Source organism: Schistocerca serialis, chromosome 11 (assembly GCF_023864345.2).
Source record: "Schistocerca serialis cubense isolate TAMUIC-IGC-003099 chromosome 11, iqSchSeri2.2, whole genome shotgun sequence".
Lineage (NCBI taxonomy): Eukaryota > Metazoa > Arthropoda > Insecta > Orthoptera > Acrididae > Schistocerca > Schistocerca serialis.
In genome coordinates this window covers 157,534,730-157,556,774 of record NC_064648.1, presented here as the reverse complement: position 1 = coordinate 157,556,774, position 22,045 = coordinate 157,534,730, and the positions used below count along the sequence as shown (strand labels likewise).

Here is a 22,045-nt window from a genome sequence, read left to right as displayed (position 1 = left end):
AATCTCAGTATGGTTTTAGGAAAAAGTTGTCTACTGTGGATGCTATAGACTTTGTAGTCAAATACTTACACCAAGTGTTTGAGGATAAGGGCTATGCTCAACTCACATTTTGTGATCCAAGCAAAGCTTTTGACTGTGTAAAGCATAAGCCACTCCTAGAAAAACTGGAATTCTATGGCATTAGACATAACAGCCTCAAATTAATAAAATCATATTTTCAGAATCGTAAGCAAGTTGTTTGTGTAGGGAGAGAAATGTCAAGTATAGAGCAAGTCAAGGTAGGTGTTCCGCAGGGATCTGTGCTGGGCCCCTTTTTGTTCCTGATAATGATAAATGATCTGCCGTCATTTATCAAGTCCACCACTGAGTTGTATGCAGATGATACAACATTTCTTCATGCTAGTGAGGATTTCAATAGCCTTAAAACTTGTGCAGCAAAGATAATTGACCAAGCATCCTATTGGTTCAAGGCAAATGGATTCCTGCTGAATGAAAACAAAACACAGCAGATGGTCTGTAGTCTTAGAGACAAGCTTCTGTCAGACGATCCAAGTTATGTCAAATTTTTGGGGGTATACATTGATGATAAATTATCTTGGGGTCAACATGTACAATATATTAGTGGTAAATTGTCTAGAGTTATTTACCTGTTAAGGCGACTTATGGATTGTGTTCCTGAAAAATATGTTAGAACATCCTATTTTTCATTCTTTCAGAGTATAATAACATATGGAATTATTTTGTGGGGGAACTCTAGCTGTGTACATGACATATTAATACTGCAAAAAAAAGCTATTAGGATAATTACTGGTTCTGCATATAAGGCACACTGTAAACCATTGTTCTGTGAACAGAAAATCATGACTGTTATAAACTTGTACATATACTATGTTCTAATTTATACGAAGAAGAAATTACCAGAAACAAAAACCAGAGAAAATGTACACAGCCACAATACAAGAAGGAATAGGTGCCTCTATATTCCTTACCACAGGTTGTCAAAGTCACTCAACAGCTACGAAATCATGGGGTACAAATTATTTAATAAACTTCCTGTCTGTGTTTTGTTGGGATTGGGCCGAATTCGCTGCTTGGTCATCCACTGCTCTAGTCGTGTAAGGTAGTCGTTCGTCTTTCGTTGTACAGTGTTTGTTCTTAGTTCTGTGCACCAGTAAGCTGTATCGTCCGCATACAGTCCTACGGTTTCGGTTCGTGTCCTGACAGTGGGTATGTTGGCTGTATATAACGTGTAGAGTAGGGGCGATAATATTCCGCCTTGGGGTACCCCTGCTTGTGGGGTAAAGGCTTCGGATTTTTCTTTTCCTACATGTACTATGCAGGTTCTGTCGGTTAAGTAAGCTTTTATAATTCTTGTCATTTTCGTTGGGATTCCTATTTCTGTTAATTTGTAAAGTAGTCCGTTGTACCATAATTTGTCAAAGGCGCGCTCGATGTCCAGGAGTACAGCGAGCGTGCAGTGTCCTTTGTTAAATCCTTTCGCTATGCTGTCAGTCAGTCTCAGTAGGGGGTCGTTGGTGGAGTGCTTCTGTCGAAAGCCTGCCTGTATAGGGGGGATTAGTCCTTTGTCATCTGTGTATTTCCGTATCCTGTCTGTCAGTATCCGTTCATATGTCTTTCCTATTACGTCTAGTAGTGATATTGGTCTGTATGAACGGGGATCAGTCCTTAGTTTGTCGGGTTTGGGGATCATTATTGTTCTGCTGGTTTTCCAATATGTTGGGATAGTTTCGTGAGTCATGCAAAAGTTGAAGATGAGGGATAGTAAAGGGGTGAGGATATGAAGGGAGCTTTTTGGAGGTGGAGTCGCTGGATACCATTTTCGCCAGGGGCAGAGTTTCGTCCCGTGTATATTGCGTCTGCTATTTCAGTCTCTGCTATGTCTTTAGCGAGGGCTAGTTGTTCTTCTGTTTCGGTTGTGGGGGTATCTAGGATTCGTGGTAGTTGGGACTCTACATGTTGTCTGAATTGTTCGTCAAATTTGTCATCAGCTGGAAATGAGTAAACTTCTTGCAGCACTTGTTTGAAAGCTTCTGCCTGTTCTTTGTGGTCGGTCGTTGGCTCGTTGTTTACCAGTAGTGTGGATTGAGTCGTCTTTCGTTGTCCTGTTAGGGTCTTGAATCTATTCCAGAACTTTCTGCCCTCCCTGTAGTTTAACTGAGCACAGGTGTCGTCCCATTGCTGTTGTTTGTGTGTTGAGATGATTCTCTTGACCCTAGCATTTAGTCTATCCCACTGTCGTTTAAGGTCTGGGTTGTGTCCACGTCTCATTTGTCTTTGTAGTCGTTTTTTCTGTCTAATGAGATTTAATGCTTCTGGGGGGATCGAGGGTTTCCAGTTCTCTATTGTTTTTGTTGGTACTGCTTCTGTTATGGCTCTTTGGAAGGCTGATTCGAGTCTGTGGGCAACAATTTGTAGGTCATCTGGGTCTGTGACACTGACGGGGGCAGTTAGTTCTTCTGTAAGTATGTCTCGATATTTGTCCCAGTCAGCGCTTCTGTATAGTTTTATGGTTCTGCTGGTCGGGTGAGGGGGAAGTGGTTGTGTGGCTGTTGTTGTGAATGTGATGGGGAGGTGGTCACTTGTGATGGAGTCGCCTACTTTAGGTTCAGTAATGATGTCGTGGAGATCTGGGCTGTAGAGGATGTGGTCTGGGTTTGATGTGTCTTGGAAGCCTATGAAAGTGGGTTCATGAACTGGTAGTCTGAGTATGGGTTTGGTAGTTAAGAGGTCGAATAGTAGTCGGCCGTTTCCGTTGTATAATCTGTCTCCTAGTAGGTGATGTCTGGCGTTTAGGTCTGCAAGGAGGATGGTGCGGTTTTGTGTCATGATGTGTTGTATGAATTGTGTTGGCAGCGCTGTGCCTGGCGAGTTATACATACAAACTATTTGGAGAGTCCTTCTGTCCCTGTCTTTAATTTTAATTATTATGGCCTCAATGTTGTTGTATGCCTGTGGGAGCGCAAATTCCTGGGCTGCTATGGAGCTGCTTATATAGATTGCAACGCCTCCTCTTCCGTCTTGCCTGTCTTTCCGGAAGGTGTTATATTTCGTGAAGTCGCATTTGTCATGGTCGCGGAGCCAGGTCTCTGCAATTGCAGCAATGTGTATTTTCTCGTGGTGAAGTGAGTGTGTGAGGACAGTCCGTTTATTTTTTATCCCTTGCGCATTTGCAAAGAGAAGTTTCAAGTGGTTTCTGTCGTCCGTGCTTTCCATGGTGGTGGTGGTAATGGTGGTGTGTGTGTGTGTGTGTGTGTGTGTGTGTGTGTGTGTGTGTGTGTGTAAGTGCGAGTTAGTGTTTACTGTTGTTGTGTTTGTCTTTCGGCGCTGCTTTCTTGCTGTGGATGGTGTGGAGTGGAGTGGTGGATGGGGGACGGTTGGGGAGAGGTGGAGTGGTGAGGTATGTTTGTACTTGAGTGTTCTGTGTGTATGCAGTTTTCTGGGTCCCATGCCTCTGTGATGGTGACGTGTAGTGTGTTTCTGATTTGTGTTGCTATCATCCCCCTCTCAAGGATTTTTTTGGATGCACCGTCGATGGCTTTCTTTATGTCCTCGCGTCTGTCCTGGAAGAGATCGATCAGGATGGTGGTCATGAGGCGTACCAGGTCGTTCTTGAAGACGATGTAGTTCGCTGAGACCGACTCTCCGTTCTCGTCTTTTTTTGTAGGTGGGTGATCTAGCCCGTCCATTGTTTAGATTGGGGCGCGGACTTCAGGATTTGATGGTTCCTTGGGTCTGCGGGGACATTTGTAAGACAGGGAGGAGTGCAGTCCTGAACAGTTTGGGCATTTTTCCTCCTTCAGGTTGCACTGTGAGAGGTTGTGCTGCCCTCCGCACCTGGCACATTTGGCTTGTTGCTGTGTGCATTTTCTGGTGGGGTGCTCAAAAGATAAGCATCGGCCACACTGTGCTGGTTGGGGTGGGGGGTCGTGTGGTGGTTCGGCCATTCTTCTTTTGAAATCTATGTCGATGCCTTCTGTTAGCAGTTGGTCGACGGTCTGCTGGTCGTGTGTTATGACCCTAAACTTCTCGGTTGGCTGCTGGCTTTTCCTGGAGATGATGCGCCATGCTTTCTCCACGTGTAGTCCTTGTTTTACCATTTGATTCTTGACCTCCTCCTCGGGTGTGGTGACTGGGATTTTTTTCAAAATCACTGAGAGGGATGGTGTGGTTTTTCGGTCGGGATTTGGCCTCGGTCCTCTTGGTTTTTGCCACTGGACTTTAGCCGTGGGGTAGCCGGAATTTCGAAGGTCTTTTTGTAGTTCCCCTTCCATCCCTTTCATCCTGAGCTCCAAGGAGGCCTTTTGAAACCTTGTAACAGTGAGGCTTTTAACATTTGTTACAATCGCACTCTTGCAGAAACGGCGGATGGTGGAGGGGAGATCGTGTTGCGTGATATCGTTTGGCAAGCCCGTTATCGTGTACGTGTGGCAGATGAGGTCGCACATAGGGCGTGCAGACGTATTTGCAGGCGTCCCATTGTAACGTGCGTCCACTTCGCTCGGTTGCTCCGCTCGGAATCGGGCGCCTTCCTTCCTCTTTTTTTTTTTATTCCTTTATTGTGATTTCATTCCCCTGCCCCATATGGGCAGGGGAGGGCTGTCAGCAGCACAATCCGCCGCTCTTCAGCCGAGTGACACGACAACTAAAACAAGAATAAAATAATACATACATAAGAAGATAAAAAAGGGGAACATAAAACAGAGTAAGGGGAGAAAATGGAGGTAAAAAGACATGGACATGTAGACATTCTTGGGGGACAGTTGAAAAAGTCAACAGAAAGTTAAAAAACACAGTTGGCGATTCTTAAAACACAGAGAAGACACTGGATGCTCATGCACAGGTTAAAAGTAGGCCACAGTATTAAAAATGCTCCAAAACGACACACTTAAAACCCACTTGGAGCACACACGACGAAGAATAAAACTACCAGGTGGGACCTGCCGAGGGAAAGGTCAGAGGGGATGGAAAAGGAGGGGAGAGCATGGGGCAGCTGGGGAAGCAGCGGGATGAAGAGAGGGGGGGCAACCGAGGGTTCACGAAGAGGCAGGAGACACATGGGGTGGGAGAGGAAAAGGGAAGACAGGGCAGGAGGGAGCGCAGAGACACTGAAAGGAGGCACAAGAGATAGAGGGGGAGTAGGAGGGGAAATCCTCTCAGAAAGAGGGAGGGGGAGGAGAGGGAGCCCTGAGGAGGAGGCAGGAAGAGGGGGTTAGAGTTGGTAGGAAGGGTAGATGTCAGGGCGAAGCTCATCATCCGGGAGGGTAGACGGTGGAAGTTATGTTGGGAACAGAGATGGAGGGTGTGGAGATGGAGAGAGGGATGGACACAATGGTAAAGGCGCGGCAACTGGTTGGGAGTGGAGAGGAAGGGAGACACCAGGGGGTGAGGGGGATCAAGGCAGCGGACAATATACAGTGTGCGGATGTGTTCAAGGAAAAGGAGAAGGTGGGGGAAGGGGATGAGGTCATAGAGGACGTGCGTGGGGGACGGAAGGCGGATGCGGAAGGCGAGGCGGAGTGTATGGCGTTCGAGGATTTGGAGGGCTTTATAGAACTGGGGAGGGGCGGAAATCCAAGCGATGCTGGCATAACAAAGGATGGTGCGGATCATGGATTTGTAGGTGTGAAGGATGGTGGAATGATGCAGATCTCACGTCCGGCCGGACAGGAGTTTCAGGAGGCGGTTGTGAGCTTTGTTTGGGATGGTAAGGAGATGGGGAGTCCAGGTGAGGTGGTGGTCGAGTGTGAGGCCAAGGTATTTGAGGGTAGGAGTGAGGTGGATAGGACGGCCATAAATGGTGAGGTAGATAGAAATCATGGAGGCGGAAGGAGCGGGTGGTGCGGCCTATGATGATCGCCTGGGTCTTGGAGGGATTAACACGGAGGAACCAATGGTTGCACCAAGCAGTGAATTGGTCAAGGTGGGTTTGGAGGGTACGCTGGGACCGTTGAAGGGTAGGATAAAGGGCTAGGAAGGCGGTGTCATCAGCAAACTGGAGAAGATGAACAGGAGGGGGAGGTTTGGGCATATCAGCAGTGTACAGGAGATAGAGGAGAGGGGAAAGGACAGTACCTTGAGGCACACCAGCAGAGGGGTAGAAAGTACAGGAGTTGGAATTGTGGATAGTCACATAGGAGGGACGATGGGAGAGGAAGGAAGCAACGAGACGGCAGAGAAGGAAGGCCGGAAGCCACATTGGGTAAGAGGGGGGAGGCGGTGCTGGTTAAGGTGGCGGTGGATACGGTGAGAGATGATGGCCTCAAAGACCTTACTGAACACGGAGGTGAGGCAGATGGGACGATAGAAAGAGGTAGCAGATGGGGGTTTGTTAGGCTTAGGGAACAGCAGGATACGGGAAGTCTTCCACAGGTCAGGGTAAAATCCAGTGGAGAGGAGGACATTGTACAGGGTAGCAAGGACAGACAGGAGGGATGGAGGGGATTCCTTGAGGTGACGGTAGGTGACACCATCATGACCAGGGGCGGTGTTGCGTTTGGAGCGGAGGACGAGTGTGATGTCTGAGGGGGGGGTAACCGATCCAAGTACTGGAAGCTAGGGGCGAGCAGGGGGACAGAGGTGTCAGTGCGGTCAAGGACGGTGGGGAAGAGGGATTAATCAAAATGGGGATTGTCAGGAATGGAGAAGACCTCGGATAGGTGGGAAGCAAAATGGTTAGCCTTACTGGGGTTGTCAGGAAAGGGTCAATCGTCATGGAGGATAGGGTAATGCGGGATGCGATGGCTACCAGTAAGGCGGTGGAAGTCTGACCAGTACTTGGAGGAGTTAACAGGTAGGGTGGAGTTGAGGAGTGTGCATGTCTGACGCCAGTCCTGGCGTTTCTTTGCTGTAAGGAGGTTCCGGATATGTCGCTGTAATTGCCGGTGGCGGGTGAGAGTATCCTGGTCACGAGTGTGGAGGAAGGAGCGGTAGAGCCTGCGGGATTCACGCAGAAGAAGGAAGGCCTGTGGAGGAAGCGTAGGGTGGTGGGGGTGGATGAGTTTGGTAGGCATATGAGCCTCCACAGCGTCAGTGATGGTCTTCTGAAGGAAGGAAGAGGCATGGGTGATGTCATCAGGGTGGTGGAAAGTGAGGGGGTGGCTTTCGACCCGTAAGACAATGGATTCGCGGTAGGCATCCCAATTGGCACGGTGGTAGTCATGGACAGACTTTGGAGGGGCAGCTGGGCGGGTGGCTGCAGTGGCAGGATGGGTAGAGGAGACGGTGAGAAGGACAGTGAGATGGTCACTACCGACGGCATCGAGGACATCAACGGCAATGCGACCAAGGAGGTTGGGGGAAGCGAGGATAACATCGGGGTTGGAGTTACTTTCAGGACGGGTGTGCTGTGGGAGAGGAACAAGGTCACCATGGAGGGTGGCATGGCACTGATGCCACCGCCGAAGGGTGGCAGGGTCACGGCTGTGGATGTGGAGGTCAGCGGCGATCACATAGGTGGAGAAGGTACGGTCAACATGGGAAATGAAGTCAAAGGGGAGAGGAGCTGCGGGGCGGATCGCCTTTCTTCCTTGCGCAGTGTTCTTATATATAAAGCCGCGGTGCGGACGGCTAAGGGAACGCCTGATCCAATCGGCTCTCCCAACTAGCCGCTGGGCTAGTAATGCACCACTTTAAGTAATTGAATAAATCATCGCTTCCTTTACTGATGGCCGATAAAGCTCTCAATTTAAATGTGCATTCAGCAAACAGCTAAGTAATCATAATAAAAGTCTGACGTTGCTAAGTAAAATATTTTGGGCGAGAGAATTAATTTAATTACACTACACGCAGTAGACGAGCTCTGAACTTGCCCTTTGGAGATATGCATCGCTATGGTTTCATTGTTATTCAATTGAAACTTCTCACATCTTTATGATTATAGCGGATCTCCATTCTACTTAAATATAAACATCCTAGCCTTATTTATTACCCTACTTAATCCATCTTGCTTCCTTAATTTTTAATACAAAAACCAGAAAATTATGAATTCCAACTAAAATCTTAATTTGTGAGATCCAGAAGACTGTTTCTATTAAATTATTATGAAAAAGGAATCTAAATATAAATTTTTAAGTCTCTTGCTCTTTTCTGTTGCGCCAATGATTTTTACAGAAAAATGTCCAAATTTTGAAAATGGTTAAAGTTATCGAACTTATATTCAACACATATTGATTTAGTATTACTCCTGAGATGGTAGAATTGTTTCAGGTTATTTACTTGATTTTTAAAGTATTGCGCAACATTTATGACGTCAGAGCTAGTTACAGCGGACTAGGCTGGCGCACAATGGAACGACTGATGAGAATTTTATAAGGCGTGAGTAGGCTGCTTCCCTACAGTGCCGTAGGTATTTAAGTGGAAAATAGAGCGGGTGGTAAGGGAAATCTGCTGGAGTGTATCTTGCGTAGCTAGTGGTAGTTTTTAAATAATTTGTGCCCATTAGTTCATAACTGTTCAGTGATTTTGAGAGTCAATGAAATGGAGTATAAATACATCTATTCATCCTAGTGTTGTAGCAATTTATATTTTCTCTGCATTTAGCTTCAGGTAGCTTCCTTTTCGTATAGATTAAGACATAGTATATAGGATGCTCCATTGATCGTGACCAGGCCAAATATCTCACGAAATAATTGTCAAACGAAAACATTGCTCAGAACTAAACTTGTCTAGCTTGAAGGGCGAAACCAGGTGGCGCTATGGTTGGCCCACTAGATGGTGATGCCATAGGTCAAACGGATATCAACTGCGTTTTTTCTTTTCTTTAATAGGAACCCCCATTTTTTTTACATATTCGTGTAGCAGGTAAAGAAATATGAATGTTTTAGTTGGACCACTTTTTTCACTTTGTGATATATGGCGCTGTAATAGTCACAAACATATGGCTCATAATTTTAGATGAACGGTTGGTAACAGGTAGGTTTTTTAAGTTAAAATACAGAATGTAGGTACGTTTGAACATCTCCCGCGGTACCTTGAAAGAGTACCGCTCTTCTATGAGTGCATAGGCATTTATCGAAGTTTTAAGTGTTCCAGGACTGGCCAGCCAGCCAGCCAGCCAGCGAGCCAGCCGGCCAGCCAGCCTGCCAGACAGCATGAGCAGTAGCAGCTGTCCCTGGGCAGCAGCAGCTGCAGCCCAGCCATCCCTACAGCCCAGCTGTCCCTGCTGCAGCCCTACCGCCCGGCAGTCCTCATGGTCACCCTCCCGCCGGCGACAGTGGAGTGGGGCTTTGCCCCCAGTCAGCGTCTTCGTCCATCTGTCCTCATCTGTCCATCTTCGTCCATCTGTCTTCGTCTGTCTGTCTACATTGGTCCGTCCATCTATGTGTTCGTTTTCTTCTTTCGTTTTGTCCAGTCCTGTCGTTTTCTTATTCCCTTCAAATCATGACTATGCCCACCACCACTGCCACCACCACTGCTATCATCTTTACTTCGCCGTCCATCACTGCCACCACTATTACGTGGTGTGTCCAGTTGCGGCCCCCACCCCTGTTGCATCACCCCACTTATCACCCTCCCCTCTCCTGCACTCTTTGTCGCCCTTTTCTCGGCTCCTTCTCCCCTTGCCTCCTCCTCTGATCCCTTCCCTCCCCTCCCTCACACTGTTGCCACCAGTCCTGTGACCCCAGCCTGAGTGGTGTCCCGCAGGGCCACGGCCCACCCACAACTGTCGCCGTCGCCATCACCATCACCATCACCATCGCCTTCTCCGACATTGTCACCCACACCAGCTCCGGCTCCCACACTGGGACCTGCCACCTCCTGCCATCTTCCGGTTGCTCCTGTCCTCCACACACATTCTCACCATTCCGTCATGATTAAGTGTCCCAGCGGCACCCCCGCCTCCCCTGCTCCCAAAAAATCCCAGCTTCTTCCTCCTGCCGACCACCGTGATCACTCAGCTTAGTCCGAAGATCACTGAGGAGGAGGTGTTGGTGGAGCTTAAGGCGCACCTGTACTCAGAAATACATGTGGTATGCTGGATTTTTCATCCTAGCCAGTGCCACCCGACTTATGCGGGTCTTCTCCGAACACACCCCTTCCATAAACCATCTGCTGAAGGTGGGTGCCCTCCTATACTCCCAGAAGTGCAATGCCCAACCCCCCCCCCCCCCCCGCCCCCCCACCGCTCCAGAGCTCACCATCCCCGTTCGCCCTCATCCCTCCTGGCAATTCCCTTCGTCCCCCCCCCCCCCCGTCCCCCCCCCGTGTCCCCCCACCACTGCTGAAGAAATCATCAGGTTCATTACCTTTGTCCTCTAGAACGTCCACCCGTTCCAGCACCCCAACACCCTCCAGCAGATATCCCTAATCACCCGATCTGTCTTCCACCTTAACATTATGCCACCTATTCAAATAATCAAGCCCTGTTCACCTTCTTCCATCTCGACACCCTTGTCTAAACCCCTGTCATGGTGCTACAGCACTGTATCTTGTACAATAACATCCTTTCCCTTCCCTCCAATTAGAACCTCCTCCTGCACACCCTCACAACCCACCGCGTGGATGCCTTCCACTTCAATGAAACCTTTTTTCAGCCCCAACATACCATACACACATGGCCCTACCTCCTCCACCACTCTGATACCCCCACCCGATAGTGCGAGGTGGGGTAACCATCGGCCACCACCACCAGATCCCTGTTCTGCTCCAACCCCTCCTTCCCGACCCCACAGAACACCTGACCCTTAGTCTCTTTCCCAGCCTTACCGTTACCTGTGCCACCATCTATGTCTGCCCTAATGACCCTGTTCCTTTTGACTTCCTTTCCCTCATTGACCATACCTTCTCCTCCTACGTGATCGCCGCCGACCTGAATATTCATAGTTGTTCCGCTGCCCGGTTATGGTGGTGGCATAAGTTCCTCTGTTATCACCTGGCTTAGTCCAAGAATCACAGGAGAAGGTGTTGGTGGAATTTAAGATGCAGCTGTACTTAGAAATAAGGGCAGTACCCAGGATTTTTCAATCCAGTCGGCCCCCCCAGCATCACCCACCTTATGCAGGTCTTCTCCAAACATGCCGCTTCCATTAACCTTCTCCTGAAGGAGGGTGCCTTCCTATTCCATCGACAGTGCAAAGATGATTCCTCCTGTTTGCCTCCTCAGTCATTCCACTGCCAGAGGAGCCTGCGTTATAACTCACACCCTACATCTGATTGTCGCACTGTAAACAGGCGCACTTCCTCTGGCAGTGTCCCAACCTCTAGTCCACTCCTTCCTGGAACACCTGCAACCTCCCACACCCTGCTTACTCCCAGAAGTGCAAGGCCCGACTTCCCACACCACTCATGATCTCACCATCCCCGACTGCCCTCTGGATGCCCCCACCCCTCCTGGCAATTCCCTTAACACTAACCCCCCCCCACTGCCGAGGTTATCATCACATTCGTCACCATTGTCCCCCAGAACGTCCACCCATACCAGCACCCCCACACCCTCCAGCAGATATCCCTCACTGCCTAATCTGTCATCCACCTTAAAAATTATACCACCTATTCCCTTAACCAAGCCCACTTCACCTTCTCCCGTCTCGACATCCTTGTCTAAATCCCTGACATAGCACGACAGCACTGTATCTTGTTCAGTAATATCCATTCCCTTCCCACCAATAAGAACCTCCTGCTGCATACCCTCACAACCCACCGCGTGGATGCATTCCTCCTCAATGAAACCTTTCTTCAGCCCACACCCTCCAAGGCAGCCTCATTCCCATTTTCCAGTACACCTGCCCTGAATCCAATACCACTCCAGATGTCATCCTCTCCTCCTCTAACACCGAGCGAGGTGGCGCAGTGGTTAGACACTGGACTCGCATTCGGGAGGACGATGGTTCAATCCCACGTCCGGCCATCCTGATTTAGGTTTTCCGTGATTTCCCTAAATCACTCCAGGCAAATGCCGGGATGGTTTCTCTGAAAGGGCACGGCCGACTTCCTTCCCCATCCTTCCCTAATCCGATGAGACCGATGACCACACTGTCTGGTCTCCTAAGCCAAACAACCAACCAACCAATCCTCCTCTAACCTCCTTGGCCATAGAATGGTGGATGTCCTTAACCCTATTGGTAGTGACCATCTCCCTGTCCTCCTCACCGTTTCAGACAGTTGTCGCCCCAGTATCGATCCTCGAATCGACCCTCCCCCAAAATGTGTCCACGATTATTCCCGTGTTGACTGGAATGGCTACCAGGACACCCTCTCTACCAAGTTCGATAACTACCCACTCACCAACCACCACCCAGATGATGTTACATGTGCTGCCTCCTTTCTCCAGCAGACCTTGTCTGAGGCCATGGAGGCCCACGTCCCTTCCATTGCCATCCACCCACACTGTCCCACTTTACCCCCACAGGCCATCATCCTTCTCTGTGAATCCCGCCGTCTCTACCATGCCTTAGTTCATATGCATGACCTGGACACACTATGATGCCACCGGAAACTACAACGACACATCAGAAACTAGCTCGCGGCTAAGAAATGCTGGGAACGGTGACAGACATGCACCCGTCTTAATGCTATACTTCCTATCAACTCATCCAAGTATTGGTCAGCTTTCTGCCACCTTACCAGATCTAACCCCCCCCCCCCTACTACCCTCTCCTTCATGATGACCAACCCTTCCCTGACAACCTTAGTAAGGCCAACCACTTTGCCTCCTACCTCTCCGATATCTTAACCCTCCCTGACGATCCCCAGTTTGATTACTCCCTCTTTCCGGATGTCCGCGATCGAACTGACTCCTCTGTCCCTCCTGTCGCCCCTGGCTTCCAGTACTTACACAACATTACACACAATGAACTCTATGCCCCCATCACTACTCAGGACATCATCACTACACACCGCATGAAACGTAACACCGCTACCGGTCATGATAGTGTTACCTATCGCCACCTCCGCAAAGCTCCTGCCTCCTTCCTCTCCACCCTGGCGAGGCTATAGGATGTGGGCTTGTCCACTACTACCCCGACCTGTGGAAAACCTCCCATATCCTAATGTTCCTTAAACCCAACAAACCGCCATCTGCTGTCTCATCCTACTGTCCCATCAGCCTTACCTCAGTCTTCAGCAAGTTCCTGGAATCCCTTCTTACCCGATGCATCTACCAGCATCTCTGCTAGCACCGCCTCCTTCCCACTACCCAGTTTGGCTTTTGACCATCCTTCTCTGCTGATGACCTTCTCTTTCACCTTACTCATCTCCTCTCCGAACAGCTCAACTACCGTCGATCTGCCATCTTCCTCTACCTCGACCTTGAGTGTGCTCACGACAGTATATAGCATTCTGGTCACCTCTTCAAGCTCCAAACCTTCGCCCTTCCTATCAACTACATCCGTCTGATCGGGTCCTTTCTTTCCCAACATCCTTCCTACGTAACCATCCATAACATGGAGTCCTACACCTTCTACCCCTCCGCCGGTGTGCCCCAAGGTTCTGTCCTCTCCCCTCTTCTCTACCTTCTGTATACGGCAGACATGCCGCTGCCTTCACCCCCTGTCCATTTTATCCAGTACGCCGATGAAACCACCTTCCTCACACTCGCCCCCACCTAGCAATGCTCTCAAAACCTCCCAAACTCACATACATCAAGTCTACATTCGTGCGCCGGAGTTATCGGTGTTCATGTACAGTGTTGACAGTTTTTTATTTTTTACTATACCTGTGAATGGCTCTGTGTTATTTACTCATGCGTCTACTGTAATTTTTCCACCATTCTCTCTTGTTTGTCTGTGTCTTCCTTGTTTCTATTTGTACTGTCTGTAGCCAAAGAGCGCTGTAATATTGCTGCTGCCAGCCCACCTTCTGTATAAGGAGTCAAAATTACAATAAAGAAAAAAAATACGTTTATTTCAGTTGTTCCAATGTGATACATGTACCTTTGTCAACTTATCATTTCTGAGAACGCATGCTGTTACAGCATGATTGCCTGTAAAATGATGTCTGTCAACCTCAATGCATTTGGCAAGATGTGTAATGACATTCGTTTCAACAGTGAGTAGTTGGCCTTCCGTAATGTGTGCACATGCATTGACAATGCACTGACGCATGTTGTCAGGCATTGTCGGTGGATCATGATAGCAAATATTCTTCAACTTTCCCCACAGAAAGAAATCTGGGGACGTCAGATCCAGTGGACTTGTGGGCCATGGTATGATGCTTCGACCACCGATCCACCTGTCATGAAATATGCTATTCAATACCACTTCAACTGCATGCGTGATAAGTGCCGGATATCCATCATGTTAGGAGTATATTGCCATTCAGTCATGCAGTGAAACATATTGTAGTAACGTCGGTAGAACATTATGTAGGAAATCAGCATATATTGCACCATTTAGATTTGCATCGATAAAACAGGGGCCAATTATTATTCTCCCATAATGCCACACAATACATTAACCCACCAAGGTCGCTGATGTTCCACTTGTCGCAGCCATCGTGGATTTTCCATTGCCCAGTAGTGCATATTATTCCCGTTTACGTTATCACTGTTGGTGAATGACGTTTTGCCGCTAAATAGAATGCGTGCAAGAAATCTGTCATCATCCTGTAACTTCTCTTGTGCCCAGTAACAGAACTGTACACAACGTTCAAAGTTGTCGCTGTGCAATTCCCAGTGCATAGAAATATGGTACAGGTGCAATCTATGTTGATGTAGCATTCTCAACACTGACGTTTTTCAGATTCCCGATTCTCGCACAATTTGTCTGGTACTGATATGCGGATTAGCTGCGACAGCAGCTAAAACACCTACTTGGGCATCATCATTTGTTGCAAGTCGTGGTTGACATTTCACATGGCGCTGAACACATCCTGTTCCCTTAAATAACGTAACTATCTGGCAAACAGTCCGGACACCTGCATGATGTCATCCACGATACGGAGCAGCATACATAGCACATGCCCATTGGGCATTTTGGTCACAACAGCCTATACATCAACACGATATTGACCTTTTCTGCAATTGGTAAATCGTCCATTATAACATGGGTAATATATCATGAAGCAAATACCGTCCGCACTGGTGGAATGTTACGTGATACCATGTACTTATACGTTTGTGACTATTACAGCGCCATCTGTCACAAAGCGAAAAAAGTGGTCCAACTAAAACATTCATATTTCTTTACATACTACATGAATATGTAAGACAAAATGGTGGTTCCAATTTTTAAAAAAATGTAGTTGATATCCGTTTGACCTATGGCAGCGCCATCTAGTGGGCCAACCATTGCGCCATCTGGAATCCCCCTTCAAGCTAGATGAATTTCATTCTTTGCAGTTTTTGCATTTGATGCTTATTTTGTGAGATATTTCGCCCGATCACTATCAATGGACCATCCTGTATACATAGGTTTACTACTGTCATCATTTTTTGCTCAGAAAACAAAGGTTTACAGTGTGTCTTATATGATGAACACATAACCACCCTTATAGCTTTCTTCTGCAGTAAAGGGATGCCATGCACACAACTGGAGTTTCCCCATAAAATGATACCATAGAATTATTATGCTTTGGAAGAAGGGTCTCCATTTAACAAATGATGGTGACTGCAACCACAGTACCCAATGTGCAACTGAGCTAGAAGCATCTGTGCACAAAGAGAGAGGTGAAGGAAGTCTGTCCAAGATGTTGGTAGGTGTTTAATTTCCCAGAGCTTGTTCTCATGTAAAGAAGACCACTGTTCATGCCAGAGGGATGCAATGGTCCTATGTGCAGCAATGCAGAGACAATCTGAGAGGCCTAGGTTGTCGGACTGGAGTCTCGGGAGCAGCTTCGGCATCTTCAGTACCCACACTCCAATATGACCAGGGACACACATGAACATCATGTTGGCTCCATCATGAGTGAGAGAGTGGCGGCACTTGTGGATTCTTTGTACTAAGCAGTGGTATGTGTATAGCAAACAGAGGCTCTGGAGGACACAATAGAGCATCAAAACATAATACACAATTGTGAAGCCTATGGCATCATAATTATTGGGTGTACTTGTAGAGGGTGGAAAGCTGTGTGGTAAAAATCTAGCATTGGTGTACAGGACTGTATCTTACATGTTTGTTACCAATAATAATGTAGCATCCAACACCATGACTGGTCTTAGAGTTATCAGTGTAGAGGAAGGTGCTGTCTCCAGCTTATGTGCAAAGTTCGAAAAACTTGCAGCGATAGATTGAATCTAGAGTAGTGATCTTTGGAAGCAAACTTAAGCCCAAGATGAATGCTGACCTCTGCACGAAGCCAAGGTGGTGATGGACTGTCACCCATCGAGAACGTGGGAGGTTAAGCTTACTAAGCAGTATACGAAAGTGAAATTTGGGAGGCAACAAAGAAGTTGCTCATACCTCGTACAGGCGGTGAAGGGAATTATCAAAAATAGATGCTTGTTGGTGGTGGGTTCTGTTTACCAGTGGGTAATATGAATCTCAATACATGGTAAGTGTGTGATGAGAAAATGTTTGCTGGTTTTCTTCTCATAATACAGGTGTGTTCACAAAGAGGAGAGTTCAACTTGAGTAAAACAATTTTTACGTTTTCTGTTATTGCACAAACATGATTCACTGATGCATCAGCAACATCAGTGGGCTATATATATATATATATATATATATATATATATATATATATATATATATATATATATATATATATAAAAAAACAAAGATGATGTGACTTACCGAACGAAAGTGCTAGCAAGTCGATAGACACACAAACATACACACAAAATTCTAGCTTTCGCAACAAACGGTTGCTTCGTCAGGAAAGAGGGAAGGAGAGGGAAAGACGAAGGGAAGTGGGTTTTAAGGGAGGGGGTAAGGAGTCATTCCAATCCCGGGAGCGGAAATATTTACCTTAGGGGGGAAAAAGGATGGGTATACACTTGCACACACACACATATCCATCCACACAAGCAGACATATTTAAAGACAAAGAGTTAGACTCCTTACCCTCTCCCTTAAAACCCACTTCCTTTCGTCTTTCCCTCTCCTTCCCTCTTTCCTCACGAAGCAACCGCTTGTGTATATATATATATATATATATATATATATATATATATATATATATATATATATATATATATATATATATATATATATATATAGTGTTTGTTTGTGTCTATCGACCTGCCAGCACTTTCGTTTGGTAAGTCACATCATCTTTGTTTTTAGATATGTTTTTCGCAGGTGGAATGTTTCCGTCTAATATATATATAAAAAAATAGAGGGAAACATTCCAAATGGGAAAAATATATCTAAAAACAAGGATGATGTAACTTACCAAACGAATGCGTTGGCATGTTGATAGACACACAAACAAACACAAACACACACACAAAATTCAAGCTTACATCATCTTTATATATCACACACAACTAGCCATTAAAATTGCTACACCAAGAAGAAATGCAGATGGTAAACAGATATTCATTGGACAAATATATTATACTAGAACTGACATGCGACTACATTTTACACAATTTGGGTGCATAGATCCTGAGAAATCAGTACCCATAACAACCACCTCTGGCCATAATAACGGCCTTGATACGCCTGGGCATTGAGTCAAACAGAGCCTGGATGGTGTGTACAGGTACAGTTGCCCATGCAGCTTCAACACGGAACCACAGTTCATCAAGATTAGTGCCTGGGGTATTTTGACGAGCCAGTTGCTTGGCCTCCATTGACCAGACGCTTTCAATTGGTCAGAGATCTGGAGAATGTGCTGCCCAGGGCAGCAGTTGAACATTTTCTGTATCCAGAAAGGCCTTTTCAGGACCTGCAACATGCGGTCGTGCATTATCCTGCTGAAATAGAGGGTTTCGCAGGGATCGAATGAAGGGTTGAGCCACGGGTCATAACTCATCTGAAATGTAATGTCCACTGTTCAATGTGGCGTCAATGCAAACAAGAGGTGACCAAGACATGTAACCGATGACACCCCATACCATCACGCCGGGTGATACACCAGTATGGTGATGACAAATGCACGCTTCCAATTTGTGTTCACCATGATGTCACCAAACGTGAATGCGAGCATCATGATGCTGTAAACAGAACTTGGATTCATCCGAAAAGATGACATTTTGCCATTCATGCACCCATGTTCGTCGTAGAGTACACCATCGCAGGCGCTCCTGTGTGTGATGCAGCTTCAAGGGTAACCGCAGCCAAGGTCTCCGACCTGATAGTCCATGCTGCAGCAAACTTCATTGAACTGTTCATGCAGATGGTTGTTGTATTGCAGACGTACCCATCTGTTGACTCAGGGATCCAGACATGGCTGCACGATACGTTACAACCATGCAGATAAGTTGACTGTCATCTGTCTTGTTGGGATCTAGCACGGCATTCCATATTACCCTCCTGAACCCACCAATTCCTTATTCTGCTAACAGTCACCGTATCCCAACCAATGCGAACAGCAATGTCTCGATATGATAAACCGCAAACGCAATAGGCTACAATCTCGCCTTTATGAAAGTCGGAAATGTGAAGGTACACATTTCTCCTCCTTACGCGAGGCATCACAACAACCTTCTACCAAGCAACACCAGTCAACTGCCGTTTGTGTATGAGAAATGGGTTGGAAACTTTCCTCATGTCAGTACGTTGTAGTTGTTGCCACTGGTGCCAACCTTGTGTGAATGCTCTGAAAATCTAGTCATTTGCATATGACAGCATCTTCTTCCTGTCAGTTAAATTATGCGTCTGTAGCCTCTCATCTTCATGGTGTAGCAATTTTAATATATATATATATACAGGGTTATTACAAATGATTGAAGTGATTTCACAGCTCTACAATAACTTTATTATTTGAGATATTTTCACAATGCTTTGCACACATATACAAAAACTCAAAAAGTTTTTTTAGGCATTCACAAATGATCGGTATATGCCCCTTTAGTGATTCGGCAGACATCAAGCCGATAATCAAGTTCCTCCCACATTCGGTGCAGCATGTCCCCATCAATGAGTTCGAATGCATCGTTGATGCGAGCTCGCAGTTCTGGCACGTTTCTTGGTAGAGGAGGTTCACATAACCCCACAGAAAGAAATCGCATGGGGTTAAATCGGGAGAGCGTGGAGGCCATGACATGAATTGCTGATCATGATCTCCACCATGACCGATCCATCGGTTTACCAATCTCCTGTTTAAGAAATGCCGAACATCATGATGGAAGTGTGCGATGGAGCACCATCCTGTTGAAGGATGAAGTCGGCGCTGTCAGTCTCCAGTTGTGGCATGAGCCAATTTTCCAGCATGTCCAGATACACGTGTCCTGTAACGTTTTTTTTGCAGAAGAAAAAGGAGCTGTAAACTTTAAACCGTGAGATTGCACAAAACACGTTAACTTTTGGTGAATTGCGAATTTGCTGCACAAATGCATGAGGATTCTCTACCGCCCAGATTCGCACATTGTGTCTGTTCACTTCGCCATTCAGAAAAAATGTTGCTTCATCACTGAACGCATCCTCTTCCATGAGCTGTTGCAACCGCGCCGAAAATTCAAAGCTTTGACTTTGTCATCAGGTGTCAGGGCTTGTAGCAATTGTAAACGGTAAGGCTTCTGCTTTAGCCTTTTCCGTAAGATTTTCCGAACCATCGGCTGTGGTACATTTAGCTCCCTGCTTGCTTTATTCGTCGACTTTCGCGGGCTACGTGTGAAACTTGCCCGCACGCGTTCTACCGTTTCTTCGCTCACTGTAGGCTGACCCGTTGATTTCCCCTTACAGAGGCATCCAGAAGCTTTAAACCGCGCATACCATCACCGAATGGAGTTAGCAGTTGGTGGATCTTTGTTAAACTTCATCCTGAAGTGTCGTTGCACTGTTATGATTGACTGATGTGAGTGCATTTCAAGCATGACATATGCTTTCTCGGCTTCTGTCGCCATTTTGTCTCACTGCGCTCTCGAGCGCTCTGGCGGCAGAAACCTGAAGTGCGGCTTCAACCGAACAAAACTATATGAGTTTTTCTACGTATCTGTAGTGTGTCGTGAGCATATGTCAATGATTGGAGCTACAGTGAATTTATGAAATCGCTTCAATCATTTGTAATAGCCCTGTATATTTATAGGACAGTCAAAAGAACTGTGTCTGTGACACAGTATACATAGTTTGAAACTTCCGGGCTGAGAGGCCGTGGTCGATGTACACTCCTGGAAATGGAAAAAAGAACACATTGACACCGGTGTGTCAGACCCACCATACTTGCTCCGGACACTGCGAGAGGGCTGTACAAGCAATGATCACACGCACGGCACAGCGGACACACCAGGAACCGCGGTGTTGGCCGTTGAATGGCGCTAGCTGCGCAGCATTTGTGCACCGCTGCCGTCAGTGTCAGCCAGTTTGCCGTGGCATACGGAGCTCCATCGTAGTCTTTAACACTGGAAGCATGCCGCGACAGCGTGGACGTGAACCGTATGTGCAATTGACGGACTTTGAGCGAGGGCGTATAGTGGGCATGCGGAGGCCGGGTGGATGTACCGCCGAATTGCTCAACACGTGAGGCGTGAGGTCTCCACAGTACATCGGTGTTGTCGCCAGTGGTCGGCGGAAGGTACACGTGCCCGTCGACCTGGGACCGGACCGCAGCGACGCACGGATGCACGCCAAGACCGTAGGATCCTACGCAGTGCCGTAGGGGACCGCACCGCCACTTCCCAGCAAATTAGGGACACTGTTGCTCCTGGGGTATCGGCGAGGACCATTCGCAACCGTCTCCATGAAGCTGGGCTACGGTCTCGCACACTGTTAGGCCGTCTTCCGCTCACGCCCCAACATCGTGCAGCCCGCCTCCAGTGGTGTCGCGACAGGCGTGAATGGAGGGACGAATGGAGACGTGTCGTCTTCAGCGATGAGAGTCGCTTCTGCCTTGGTGCCAATGATGGTCGTATGCGTGTTTGGCGCCGTGCAGGTGAGCGCCACAATCAGGACTGCATACGACCGAGGCATACAGAGCCAACACCCGGCATCATGGTGTGGGGAGCGATCTCGTACACTGGCCGTACACCACTGGTGATCGTCGAGGGGACGCTGAATAGTGCACGGTACATCCAAACCGTCATCGAACCCATCGTTCTACCATTCCTTACCGGCAAGGGAACTTGCTGTTCCAACAGGACAATGCACGTCCGCATGTATCCCGTGCCACCCAACGTGCTCTAGAAGGTGTAAGTCAACTACCCTGGCCAGCAAGATCTCCGGATCTGTCCCCCATTGAGCATGTTTGGGACTGGATGAAGCGTCGTCTCACGCGGTCTGCACGTCCAGCACGAACGCTGGTCCAACTGACGCGCCAAGTGGAAATGGCATGGCAAGCCGTTCCACAGGACTACATCCAGCATCTCTATGATCGTCTCCATGGGAGAATAGCAGCCTGCATTGCTGCGAAAGGTGGATATACACTGTACTAGTGCCGACATTGTGCATGCTCTGTTGCCTGTGTCTATGTGCCTGTGGTTCTGTCAGTGTGATCATGTGATGTATCTGACCCCAGGAATGTGTCAATAAAGTTTCCCCTTCCTGGGACAATGTATTCACGGTGTTCTTATTTCAATTTCCAGGAGTGTATAAAGTTTCCACCTGACGTTTTGTCTCCATCTGCGGGAGACCTCTTCTGAGGTCGTCCGGCTACTGCCCCTGAGGCTCCAGGTACTCTCACATTTATAGCATGTATAACGGCCACGACCATTCGTCACATGATGCCGACGGTATGCCTATCTTTGGAAGGTGTCATCATTCTTGATTAAGAGTAATTGATTGTCATACTGCTGGCGCAATGTCGACAACCATAATTTGTCCAACTTTAAAACTTCCTCTTTTCTATTAAAATTGTTATGGTGTTTGTGAATTTCTATTGCTTCTCTATATATGCGTGCATGATAATGGGAATTTCGTGCTAGAGCACTTGCCTCATTAAATTTAATTTCGTGATTCCCATCTTGCAAAAACGTGCTCAGCTATGGCTGATTTTTTGATGTGTCCTAAGCGACAGTTTCTTTTATGTTCGGCTAATGGGGGAAATTTAC

At 47.4% G+C, this 22,045-nt stretch overlaps 1 protein-coding gene across 1 annotated transcript; it reads right to left on the bottom strand.

Moving 5' to 3' along the window:
* Positions 1–3,710: 3,710 nt before the first annotated feature.
* On the bottom strand, positions 3,711–4,466 carry LOC126426569 (uncharacterized). Its single transcript, XM_050088467.1, has one exon. It carries the CDS (start codon positions 4,464–4,466, stop codon positions 3,711–3,713), a length of 756 nt encoding a protein of 251 aa, XP_049944424.1.
* Positions 4,467–22,045: the final 17,579 nt, after the last annotated feature.